The 13,358-nt window shown below is 35.7% G+C and overlaps 1 protein-coding gene across 6 annotated transcripts in view; it reads left to right on the forward strand.

Annotated features, from left to right (window-relative positions):
• Nucleotides 1-13,358, forward strand: part of FNDC3A (fibronectin type III domain containing 3A) — a 144,488-nt gene that overhangs the window by 107,863 nt on the left and 23,267 nt on the right. For all 6 annotated transcript variants that reach the window (XM_053899602.1, XM_053899607.1, XM_019447595.2 and 3 more), the window contains 6 exons: nt 562-621; nt 2,429-2,567; nt 5,953-6,006; nt 9,738-9,862; nt 10,230-10,404; nt 11,976-12,062. In XM_053899602.1, coding sequence (XP_053755577.1) covers nt 562-621; nt 2,429-2,567; nt 5,953-6,006; nt 9,738-9,862; nt 10,230-10,404; nt 11,976-12,062 — 640 coding nt within the window. The remainder of the gene's footprint in view (nt 1-561; nt 622-2,428; nt 2,568-5,952; nt 6,007-9,737; nt 9,863-10,229; nt 10,405-11,975; nt 12,063-13,358) is intronic.

The following is a 13,358-nucleotide window of genomic DNA, read 5'->3' on the forward strand; positions in this document are numbered from 1 at the left end:
TGCCATTATGTTTGAAAACCTGAAAGTGTAATAGTGGCCATGAGTAAAATGCTATACTTCAGATTATTCACTTTTTTTCTAATCTCATTAAACTATAAATTTTTAAATAAGGTTCCATGTTACATTCTAATAAAATGCAGTAGTGGCACACTCCTTGTAAAAATTTAGTGGTTTTGCTTTCAGGAGCACACGTGGTATTTCACATTTTAATTGGGCAAAATGGATTTTTAAATAATTGAAACTGATTTTACTGATTTTACTGATTTTAATTTTTTTAATAAACTAAATATCTTTCCTGACTACACTTCAAAAAAAAAAAGTTTGGCTTACACAATTGATTTGCCTAGGACACCTTTTTGTTTTAAAGTGATATGCAAATACATAAGTTTGGCACATATCCTTATTACACAAATTCTGTACTAGTGGAATCTGAACATGGTTATAGTTGGTAAAGTAAAAAGCTGTATAATTTCATAAACTACCACAAACGGTAGCACATAATGTAAATCTTCTGGAAATGCTTATTTATCAGACAGTGAAATGTTCCTTTTTTTCCCCCAGAGGAGAAGAAACAAGTGTCACTTTAAATGATCTCAAGCCAGCTACAGATTACCATGCAAAGTAAGGAACTCCTGTGTATTGCTCTAATATGATATAGTGTAGGTAGTTTTTTAAAATGATTTCATTAAAAGCGTAGCATATAATTTAAGTACTAATTTTGGATTTAAAACATGGAATATGTTGGCTTTGGTTTTTCTTTTGGTATAATTATTAATACATTCCAAAAAAAAAAACAAAAACCAAAAACATTGCATTGAAATGTTATATTGAAGGGTTAATCATCCTGTTTGTAAGATTTTTGGATTGGAATGAATATATAGATAATAATATGTCTACATATCTAATTTATCACATGGAAAACTCCCAGCTTTTGAAATTTTTACTAAACAGAAACATAAATAATATTTGGCTTGTACTTAATGTATTTTTACTACATCCTGTTCCAGAAAGAGTTTGGGATATTAAAACTCTTAAAATTTCACAACATTTAGGGGCGCCTGACTGGCTCAGTCAGTGAGTGGAGTGTGTGACTCTTGATGGAGGGTTGTTAAGTTCGAGCCTTGCGTTGGGTATAGAGATTACTTAAAATCTTAAAAAAAAAAAAAAAAATCACAACATTTAACTAAGAAGTAACTTAGATACTGTTTTATTCTGCGTAGTTCTATTATAAATTACCAACATTTTCAGCCTTCCCAGCTGTGAGTCATTAATGTGTACTTGGTTAGTCACCTCTGTTTAAAAAAAAAAAAAAAAAGTATTTGTGGTTAGGATTATTCCTATTAAACTATAAAATTAAATCTTTAATTAGACTTTCTGTGGGTGAACCCTAAGTATTGTACATCTGAGTACTTTTCAAACTGTAGATTGCAACCCATATTGAATCATGAAATTTTGTGGATTAGATTCAGCATTATTTAAAAGAAATAATCAAATAGAATGGAAAGTATCTGTATATTACCCTTAGGGATATTGTTTCAGGACTCTTTCCTTTCAAGTATGTGTATGAGAAAGTACATAATCACACATACAGTTTTGTCACAATTTAAAATGTGTTTCTTACTTTGGGTTGCATTAAAAAAAAGATGAAAGCCAAGGGTCTATCCTGTCTTTCTTTTTTTTAAGGGCCATCCTTTACTTCTAATGCATGTGTTTTCTTTTTTTTAAAGACTTTATTTAAGTAATCTCAGGGCGCGTGGGTGGCTGAGTTGGTTAAGCATCCAACTTCAGCTCAGGTTATGATCTCACCATTCATGGGTTTGAGCCCCACATCAGGCTCTGTGCTGACAACTCAGCCTGGAGCCTGCCTTGAATTCTGTGTCTCCCTCTCTCTCTGCCCCTTCCCTGCTCGCATTCTGTGTGTGTGTGTGTGTGTGTGTGTGTGTGTGTGTGTGTGTGTGTGTCAAAGATAAACAAACATTAAAAAAAAAATTAAAGGGGCTCCTGGGTGGCTCTGTCGGTTAAGCACTGACTTCAGCTCAGGTCATGATCTCACGGTTTGTGAGATCAAGCCCCGCATTGGGCTCTGTGCTGACAGCTTAGAGCCTCGAGCCTGTTTCAGATTCTGTGTCTCCCTCTCTCTGCCCCTCCCCTGCTCGTGCTCTGTGTCTGTCTGTCTCTCAAAAATAAATAAACATTAAAAAATAAAAATAAAAAAAATTAAGTAATCTCTATACCCAACATGGGCCCTCAACTCACAACCACCAAGATCAAGCTACCAGCTGAGCCGGCCAGAAATGTTTTCTTAGATAGAATTAGATAGAATATTTAGAGGGCACCTTACTAATTTCCAAGTACTTAAAGGTTGATGGCTGTTGAAGGTAGGATACAGTGATTCTGCTGGTTAAAACTATATATTTTATCACCATAGAGTCCAGGCAGAATATAATTCTATAAAGGGAACTCCTTCAGAAGCTGAAAGCTTTACCACCTTAAGCTGTGAACCTGATGTACCTAATCCACCAAGGATAGCCAATCGGACCAAAAATTCACTCACTTTGCAATGGAAGGTAACAATATTCTTTAGAGTATTTCCAACTGGACGTTTACTCCTCCCACCCCCACTAATATTAAATTTCAGTTGTTGTTTGGGTTTTTTTTTTTTTTTTGGATACAAAAAGAACTCTAAGCTAACTTGCTCTTCTTCTTTACATATAGTATATGGGCATTTGTTATATCTTTAAGTAATACTCCTAATGGCTTTTCTTCACTATATGTAAATATAGCAGAAAAGATTCATATATAATTATCAGTCCTTATTGTACAGGACATGGGATAACATTAAGAGTCTCAGCAGTGCTTCTCAAGCTCATCCCAATGTCTTTATCCTGAATTTTATCCTAAAATGGGGTTTATAATAACTAGACTCAGAGTTTTAAAAATATCAATATGATGGCTTAAAGGAATATTCCATTAAATACTCTGCATTTTAATAGAATAATATATATGTTAACATATAAATGTTTAGGTCCACCTGCACAAGGAGATATAATGAAGTAAACATATACCACAGATAGAACTGGTAACTCAAATACCACATATAGCATTGTCATTGGAGACATGATTTGCTGAAATGATACACGAGTGTTAGTAAATTTTTGAACAAAATTAAGTAGTCTTTCTCAAATGGCAGAGTAGTTCTATTTTGGCAAAATCCAGTAACTTAAAACTATAGAAAAAAAATACCTTGTAAAATGAAATTAGGTTCTAGGCTCTGATAATTATAAACAGATATTTCACCTACGTGGATGTCCAGGAAGACATTCAGAGAAGTCCTAGAGAAAGAGAACAATTTTTCATTGTGTGTATTGCCCCATGCTGTGCAGAACCATTAGCATCCTTGATCCCCAGTCCTAAAAGTCAGCCTTTCCTCCCTCTGCCCTTACTGTGATAGTCAGAAACACCCCCAACAAAATGTATAAACATCCCCCAGAAGGGAATACCATAGCAACCATTGATTTGCAAAGAGAAAAATAACTGCTAGTCTTTATTTAATTATCTGCTTATACCCAAAGAGTAAAACTCAGGGATAGCTTTCTTTCTGAAAGATTTTGAAAATTTGGAGCTTACTACTTGTTTGGGGCTTGTTAGTCCTTAGTTCTTTTGAGGATATTAGATGCTTTATGTAGGAAGAAGTACTCAAGTGCTGTTAGCACACATAAATCAGACAAGTATGTTCTACATACATTTTCATGTGTGATTAAGTATGACTAATTTTATTTCATGTCAGAGTAGCATTTTGTTTGTCAGTATGCTAAGGTTCTTTCCTTTTGGTAGGACAGTTAGGGTAGCAGCCCAGTGACCTTCATGTAGGTTGGGATTTCTGTAGGGCACTGCTCTTTATTCTAAAGATAAAATTGAATTTTGAAATTTGTCTTTAACAGTATCCTAGCAGGTCTGTGTAGGATATAAACAGTGCTACCTCTTTGTGGCCCACACAGGTTACCCAGGCTTGTACTCTTCAGAAATGGCCCTATATATGCATGGTAATCAGCATGGTTGGGGCTACTTATTTGGTTGTTTAAAACCTCCATTTCCTCTTCTGTATAGTTTGGATAACAGTTGTAAAGAGCTGATAGAAGGATTAAATGAGATAATGTAAAACACTTTACACTTAATAGTTTCCCCTCTATCTTGGAGAAATGGTCACAGGTTATTCAAGGTGTTATTATAGGCATGCTTCTCCCAAGGACTCAAGGAGAATCCATTTCCTTGACTTGAAAAGCTTCACAAAATAAAGTAGAAGAAATTAAGGAAAATACATGTGCAAACTTAGCAACTAGACTAGAACAATCTGGCGGCATTAACTCTGGGGAAGTATATTTTTATATCACACACTTGTTGCTGAGACTTGGAGTCTTTATCTTGGGATTCTCTTCCTCTGCTGTGTAAGAGTTGAATTTCCCAGGGTTTCAGTTCTGCCCCATCCCTGCTGTAATCATTTATAAGTGCCATTGCTGTGCCAATCAGTGAGCTATTCCTGTAACTTACATAGCAAATTCTGGTCATGTTAACCAGTTAAAAATTATACAGTTTTTTAAAATTTTGAGACATAAGGGGCACCTGGGTGGCTCAGTCAGTTAAGCATCCAACTTCAGCTCAGGTCATGATCTCACTGCTCGTGAGTTCAAGCCCCGCCTCAGGCTCTGTGCTGACAGCTCAGAGCCTGGAGCCTGCTTCAGATTCTGTGTCTCCCTCTCTTTCTGCCCCTTCCCTGCTTACATTCTCTCTCTCAAAAATAAATAAACATTAAAAAAATTGTTTAATTTTGAAACATAAGATCTGTATTGATGTTTCACAGATAATTGGGACCTCCATGTTAGAAAAGACTCTTCATTAAAAATTTGACCATCTTTGATTGCTATTAACATGGTTGCCAATATTATATGAAAACTAGATAGAGTCCAGAGAATTACAGTTCTCTGGAGAACTTTTTCAAAAGTCAAGCTTATTTGGGGTACGTGGGTGGTTCCATCACTTAGGCATCCAACTCTTGATACCAGCTCAGGTTATGGTCTCACAGGTTTGTGAGATCAACCCCCTGTGTTGGGCTCTGTGCCAACAATGAGGAGCCTGTATGGGATTTTCTCCACCCCTCCCCCCCATCTGCCCCTTCTCTCTCTCAAAATAAATAAATAAACATTTTTTTAAAACTAAGGTTTTTTAATTTTTATAACAGGAGTTTTAGAGTCACTTGTCTTCAGATGGATGAAGTTATAAGGAGAGTAGTGATCGGTTGTTCTGCATCTAAAGTGAGGACTAAAGAGAGGAAACAAGTTGAAATTGTAGAAAGAAAATTCAAGTAGAAACAAGGTTGAAACTCTTGAGTTCTAGAGTGATTAAATAGAATAAAATGCTAAGGGAGACTGAAATTTTCACCACTGAAGATTAGCAGATTGATGAATGAGCAGTCTTATCTTAGGTAACGGCACATTGTGTCTAGAAGCAAAGATTCAGACAGTGTGCCCCTTGGAGTTCTTCCCTGCCCTCTGGTTCTTTCACTCTGGTGTATTACATAGTATACTTTTAGATTGTAAAATGAGTTTTAATGAAAATGACAGGATCAATCCTAGGAACTTAAAGCTGATAAAAACCTTCTGATAAAAGGCAAAGTGATTTTTTTTTTTTATAATGGATCATAAAAGTTAAGTTCGTTCTTGCTACAAGAGATTGCTGTTCAGAAAAACTTGAGTAGCCTCTTGCTTTGTTTCTTTCCTTGTATTTAAAAGGATTGTGAGGTTATAAATACATGTGTATCTATTCTCTGTGCAGTTTTTCTGGAGTTAAGTCACAGAGAACATCTGTAACACAATCAGTTCCTCAAATTAGATCATCACAGTATCTTTTACAAACGTACTAATTTGTACTCATTTTGTTTTTTGGTGTTTCTTTTAGGCACCTAGTGACAATGGTTCTAAAATCCAAAGCTTTATTTTAGAATGGGATGAGGTGAGTAAATTGAATCTTTTTAAATTAGGTGAAAATTATGTGTATATCCTCAAGCAGAAATAATTTGTTATAATAGTTTTTTCCTCATTTAAAACATTATGAATGATTTGGGTAGTACATGACTGAATTAATGGTGTTCTTAGACAGCATTTCTGACTGGACCCCCCACCCCCATGTTTTGTTTTGTTTTTTGTTTTTGACTCAAACCCCTCAAAGTTGTCAGTTGGGTAATTACCTTGACGAAGGAATTTTTTTTTTCACATCAGCCTTAAAGGCAAGTGTACTCATTTACTGTGACTAGTTTAACAAATTACCACAAACCCAAGGGTTTAAAACAAAATACATTTATTCTCTTATAATTCTGGAAGCCAGAAATCCAAAACGGCTCTCTCTGAGGTTAAAATCAAGGTGTCACTATAGCCATGCTTCTCCCAGGAATTCTAGAGAAGAATCCATTTTCTTGACTTTACCAGCTTCTGGAGACTCTCTTCATTACTGGGTCATTACCATGAATCCATGGCTACATCTGATAGATAGCCTTTTCTACCCCTGCTGCCATTATCACATGGCCTTTTCCCTCTAAAAAAGACACTTGTAATTCCATTTAGAGTCCACCTAGATGATCCAGGATGATCTTTCTATCTCAAGAGTTTTAACTAAATAACATCTGTACAGTCCCTGAACATTCATAGGTTCCAGGGTTTAGGACCTGGATATTTTGGGAAGCCATTATTCAGCCTACCACAGCAAACATACTGAGCTTTATTATTTAGTATTTTGTTTTACTGTCATTTATCATGTTCTCTCTTGCCCTGCTGCTTTTCTGCAGCTGAGTGGCCAGAGGGAATAGAAGAAATTCCGTTGATGATTTGGTATTTTCAGCAGTATACAGGTATACCTTGGAGATATTGCAGTTTTGGTTCCAGCCAACCACAATAAAGCAAATATCTCAATAAAGCAAGTCACATGAATATTTTGGTTTTCTAGTGTATATAAAAGTTATATATACAAGGGGTGCCTGGGTGGCTTGCTCGGTTAAGCATCCGACTTCGGCTCAGGTCATGATCTCACGGTCCGTGAGTTCAAGCGCCGTGTCGGGCTCTGTGCTGACAGCTCAGAGCCTGGAGCCTGTTTCAGATTCTGTGTCTCCCTCTCTCTCTGCTCCTCCCCTGTTCATGCTCTGTCTCTCTCTGTCTCAAAAATAAATAAACGTTAAAAAAAAAAAAATTTTTTTTTAAAGTTATATATACACTGTATTGTAGTCTATTAAATGTGCAGTGGCATTATGTCTTTCAAAAACAATATACATAATTTAAAGGGGCGCCTGGGTGGCTCATTTGGTTAAACTGACTCTTGGTTTAGGCTCAGGTCATATCTCACAGTTCATGGGATTGAGCCCCGCATCAGGCTCTCCACTGAGAGCACAGAGCCTGCTTGGGATTCTCTCTCTCCCCCCTCTCTCTCTCTGCCCCTCCCTTGCTCACACACGCTCTGTCTCTCACAATAAATAAACTAAAAAAGTAAAAATACTTTATTGCTGGGGCACCTGGATGGCTCAGTAGGTTAAGCGTCCAACTCTTGATTTCACCTCCCATCATGATCTTAGAGTCATGAGATAAAACCCTGGATTGGGCTCTGGCACTGGGCATTGAGCCTGCTTAAGATTCTCTCTCTCCCTCTACCACTCATGTGCTCACTCACTCTCAAATAAATAAATGAACTCTATTGCTGAAAATTGCTAACGGTCATCTGAGCTTTCAGTGAGTCAGTCTGTTTGCTGCTGGAGGGTCTTGCCCCCATGTCAATGGCTCCCGACTGATCAGAGTAGTGGTTGCTAAAGGTTAGGGTGGCCTTCACAATTTCTTTAAACAAAAAAAAAAAACAAAAAAAAAACAATGTGTTTTGCTGCAAAGATTGACTCTTCCTTTCATGAATGATTTCTCTGTAGCATGTGATGCCATTTGATAACATTTTACCAACACTAAAACTTTCACAACTGGAGTCAGTCCCTTCAAACCCTGTTGCTGCTCTATCAACTAAGTTTATGTAAGATTCTAAATCCTTTGTTGTCATTTCAACAATCTTCACAGCATCTTCACCAGGAGTACATTATATCTCAAGAAACTACTTACTTTGCTCATCCATACAAAGCAACACTTCATCTGCTCAAGTTTTATCATGAGATTGCAGCAATTGAGTCACATCTTCAGGCTCCATACTTCTAATTCTCGTTCTCTTGCTGCTTCCACCACACCTACTGTTACTTCCTCCACCGAAGTCTTAAAACCTCAAAGTCGTCCACAAGGGTTGGGATCAACTTCTGCCGAACTCCTGTCAATGTCTATAGTTGGACTTCTTCCTATAAATCACTATAACAAATAATGATGAGAAAACTTGAAATATTATAAGAATTACCAAAATGTGACACAGAGACACAAAGTGAGCAAGTGCTATTAGAAAAATGACACCAATAGACTTGTTGGATGCAGGGTTGCCACAAGCCAGATTTTGTAAAAACACAGTATCTGTGAAGCTCAATAAAGTGAGGTGCACTAAAATAATATGCCTGTATTATAAGAGTAATGAGGCACAAACAAGTTTTATTTTTACATTTTAAAAGGTTTTTTATTCCAGAAGTTTTAAAAGAATTTAGAATTAGGAAATCTATTACTGCATCATAGTAATTCAGAAGAAAATACATATGTGGATAAATTATGAAAAGGTATTTGATAAAATTTAGCACTTACCTCAGTTAAAACTCAAATTAGGAATAGAAAGATAATTCCTTAACTGACAATTATTTTTGTATCAAGTGAAATACCATCACTAAACAATAAAAGCATTTCAGGGGCACCTGTGTGGCTCAGTCAGTTGAACATCTGATTTTGGCTCAGGTCATGGACTCATGGTTCATGAGTTTGAGCCCCATGCCAGGCTCTGTGCTGACAGCTCAGATCCTGGAGCCTGCTTCTGATTCTGTGGTTCCCTCTCTCTCTGCCCCACCCCCGCTCATGCTCGCACACGCACTCTTTCTGTCTCTAAAATAGACATTTAAAAAAAATTTTTTTAAAGCATTTCAGTCAAAGCAGAAACAAGTCAAAAGTTGCTGGTTCCCTCCTTTATTTAGTATTAATGCAGTATGATTTAGAACTAAAACAAGAAGTACAGCCATATAGTGGCAGGGCTGGGGGGGGGGTGCAAAATTATCATTATTTACAGATGGTACAATTTTCTATTTAGACAGCTTAATAGAATCAACTGTACACCATTAAAACAGGAGAGTGTAGTAAAGCAGCCAAATACAGACTGAAGGTTTTCTTTGAAGCAGAAGTCACCCTAAAACCACCCTTTAAATCTACCAACACAATGAAGAAAAATGGGTAGAGAATAAGAAATTTGTCCATTTTATGTAGCATCCTAAATTTCTGAAACTCTATAGTTGTCCTGAGCTGCATACTTTCCTCTCTCCCATTCATGCTTTTGCTCTCTCTAAAATTAAAAAAAAAAAAAAAAAAAAAAAGACTTATTAAAAAAAGATGTGTGTTATCTCAACTTTCTCTTGAGATCCATGATGGTCATGTAACAAAGATGATTTATCATGTACACTAGCTGATGTTACTGTCCATCAAGGACAAATTGATGTGGATTTGTCTTTTTACAATAATATACATGATATATAATAATCAGCCATTTTTTAAATATATAATAATCAGCCTTTTTTTTTTTTTTAGGGAAAAGGAAATGGAGAATTTTGTCAATGTTACATGGGCTTACAGAAGCAATTTAAAATTACTAAACTGTCACCAGCAATGGGTTGTAAATTTAGACTGTCAGCCAAAAATGAATATGGCACAAGGTAAGATACATATTAATGTAAATATATTATTTAGTCAACTTACATAAATTATTCGGAGTCCAAATTATCCACTAAAAATTATGCTTTAGTTTATCACTCTGTTGGTAAAGATCTGTTACTAGCTTAGCAAAAGCTGTAAGAGAATATGTTAGTTACATAAATTGCAGTTTTAAAAGAATGTTAACTCACCTTTTAGGTATCTGATCTGGTTACCATAAAAATATCAGATCCAAGATATATTACTTGTATTATAATTAGTTATCAAAAACTGTCACTTTCAAAAAAAAAAATTCCATTTATCAGAAATGAGTTCTTTAGCTATAAAAACTTTTATTCATTCATTTTTAAAAACCATTTGTTTCAACAGTGGTTTTAGTGAAGAAGTCTTCTATTACACTTCAGGCTGTGCCCCTTCTATGCCAGCAAGTCCTGTATTAACTAAGGCTGGTGTTACTTGGTTATCCTTACAATGGAGTAAGCCCTCAGGAACACCATCAGATGAAGGAATTTCTTACATTTTAGAGATGGAAGAAGAAACTTCAGTAAGTACGAATATGTATTTTAAGTAAGAGTGTTTAAAACATATTTCAGTGTGGCATTAATACTTGTAAGTAAATAGTGCCACAATAGTTCGATCTTTCTCTAAATCCTTTGAATCCTTGGTTGGTTATTGTTGAGGAGGAATATTGAGGAGTGAGGAAGAATTCAGTCTTTTGTTTTGTTGATGTATAGGAGCGGATTTTGTTTTTTATGTATGTATGTACGTTTGTGCCTAGGAACAGCACAGACTACATTTTAAATATATATGTTTAGGGAAAATAGAGGAAAAGATCACCACAGCCTTTTAGCCTAAGCAGCTCTAAAAAATAAGGAAATAACGTGTCCATCTTTTCCAGCTGTTTTCATACATTGCTTTCCCAAATGCCAGAGAAGATTTGAAGAGAGATTATAAGATTATATAGTGCAGCCAGAATGTAGTTTCCGGTGATTTGTCTCTTATGAGCTAGAACAAAGCTGAACATGAGTTAGGATGTCTTCTATTAGTTCTACATAGTTTCATAGCTTCTCAGAGCTACTTTAAAGCAGTATGAGTCAAAAATAGCATTGATCCACTCCCAGCTATATACCCAAGAGAATTGAAAACAAGTGTTTATACAGAAATTTGTACATGAATGTTCACAGCAGCATTATTCATAATAGCCAAAAAGTGGAAACAACCCAAATGTCTATCAACTGATGAATGGATAAGCAGAAATGTGATATATCCATACAATGGAATATCAATTAGCCATATAAAGGAATGGAGTACTGACACATGCCACAACATGAATGAACCTTGAAAACATTATGTTAAGTAAAAGAACCTAGTCACATAGACCATATATTGTGTGATTCCATTTATTATGGATATAGGCAAATCCATAGAGACAGAAAGTATACTAATGGATGAGAAAAGAAGGGAAGTGACTGCTAACCAATAAATAAAGCGCAGGCTTTATTGTGGGATTAAGAATTTAATGATGGTTGCACAACCTTGTGAATATACTATAAATGATTGAATTTCATACTTCAAAATGGGAATTTTGTAGCATGTGAACTATATATCAACTTAAAAAATTTTAAATAACATTGGAAAAGTAGTAAGGGATTGTTACTGAAGCTATAAATAGCATTCCAAAACCTAAGTGACATCCCTACCTGCCAGCACAACCAACCATTCATTTATTTACTTAAACACACCTATGTGTTTAGGTCAAGTTTAAATATAGTTCTTTTTAGCTCTTGCAACATCTGTCTAGGAAATTCTGTTAGTTCTAGGCATATGCTTACTTATGGTGAAGTCACCATTGGCTCTGACTTTACCCTCAGCATGAAGATTGTCTCTTGGTTACTGTATTTACTCGAAATGAGGTCTCCTTCATGCTACAAACATTCACTAGCATTTCTGGATTTGTCCATTGAAGATAAAAGTACCAAAGTGAGGAATACACTTAACTCAGTGTTAATCACATTGTACACAGAAGATGAAGAATACCTAGATCTTTTTACATGTTTGTTATTCCCCATATTTCTGCTGTTAGATATCTAAGGGAGGCTTATTTTCCCTTTCCAGGGATATGGTTTTAAGCCTAAATATGATGGAGAAGATCTTGCTTACACAGTGAAGAATCTCAGACGTAGTACAAAGTATAAATTTAAGGTAAGCTTTGAAAGCCTTTAAAATATTTGTTTGTTCTTATTGTTCCTGTTGTTCTAAAGCCAAGTACATACCTCACTCCTTTGGTTTTAATCTAAAATAATGAGCATTACTGCTTTACTTTCTTACTATGTAACATTGGCTATCAAACTGTATATATATATTTAAATTCAAAACAATTTTAATGTTTTATGGGACTTTTATTTGTATAATGGGAACAAACATCTAAATGTGGATGTTGGGCACCTGCTTGGCTCAGTTGGTTAAGCATCTAACTCTGATTCAGGTCATGATCTTACAGCTCGTGAGTTCGAACCTTACATCGGGCTCTGTGCTGACATCTCAGAGCCTGGAGCCTGCTTCAGATTCTGTGTCTCCGTCTCTGCCCCTGTGTCTCCATCTCTCTCTGCTCCTCCCCTTTCTCTCTCCTCTCTCTTTTTCTCTCTCCCTCTCTCTCTCTCAAAAATAAACATTAAAAAAAATTTTTTTAACGTGGATGTTGTTAAACATTCAAAATATGCTTTTTTGTCAGGGGATATCAGAAAAAGTACTGCTGTTATTTTCTTGGTACATTATATCAAGCGGTGCACAGTTTCCATTTGTCCTGTTAGTGGTAGTCAAAGATTACATCTACTATGTTTCTTCACTGTAAAGCTGTTCTTTTTCCCTTTGTAATTAACAAGTGTTTTGTAAATACTGTGTGAACACTTTGTTTTTCATCACTTTCATCTACTAGTTCTAACACCCATTGATAATTTTTGCCTGAATCAGTTATTACTATGATTAATGGTTGCCAAGTGTGATTTTAATTTTATCATTCCTTCTACATCTATCAGTTGGCATCATACTATAAAGAAAAGCTTTCTCTTATCATATATGTCAGTATGAACTCATGAATTCCTGTTAATTGAGTGAGTTATATTTTGTTACTATGATTATCATTTATGAGGCTCACATTGTTTCAGATTTGGGAGCTCCTTTGAGCTGCCTTTCAGATTCTTTTGAAATGTGCCCCCCCCCCCCATCATTCTTTTGAGCCTTTCCTTTCTGGCACATGATATTCCAGTCTCCAATCCTTCAATGTCAGAATTGGTCATTTCTCAAAGCACCTGGGTCCCTTTAGTGGACCGTGGTATTTAGAAGCCAATATCTGAGTACTAAGTATACTTAATGCTATACGGTTTTGCTACTCCTGGGCATCCTCTCAATGGACAGAGCTAGGAACTATATGTATGTATAAATGTAATTTGGTTTTGTGTGTGTGTTACATGATAGTAGAATTCTAAGAATTTTAATAAT

This window comes from Panthera pardus, unplaced genomic scaffold, assembly GCF_024362965.1.
Source record: "Panthera pardus isolate Hobbes unplaced genomic scaffold, ASM2436296v1 HiC_scaffold_1, whole genome shotgun sequence".
Taxonomy (NCBI): domain Eukaryota; kingdom Metazoa; phylum Chordata; class Mammalia; order Carnivora; family Felidae; genus Panthera; species Panthera pardus.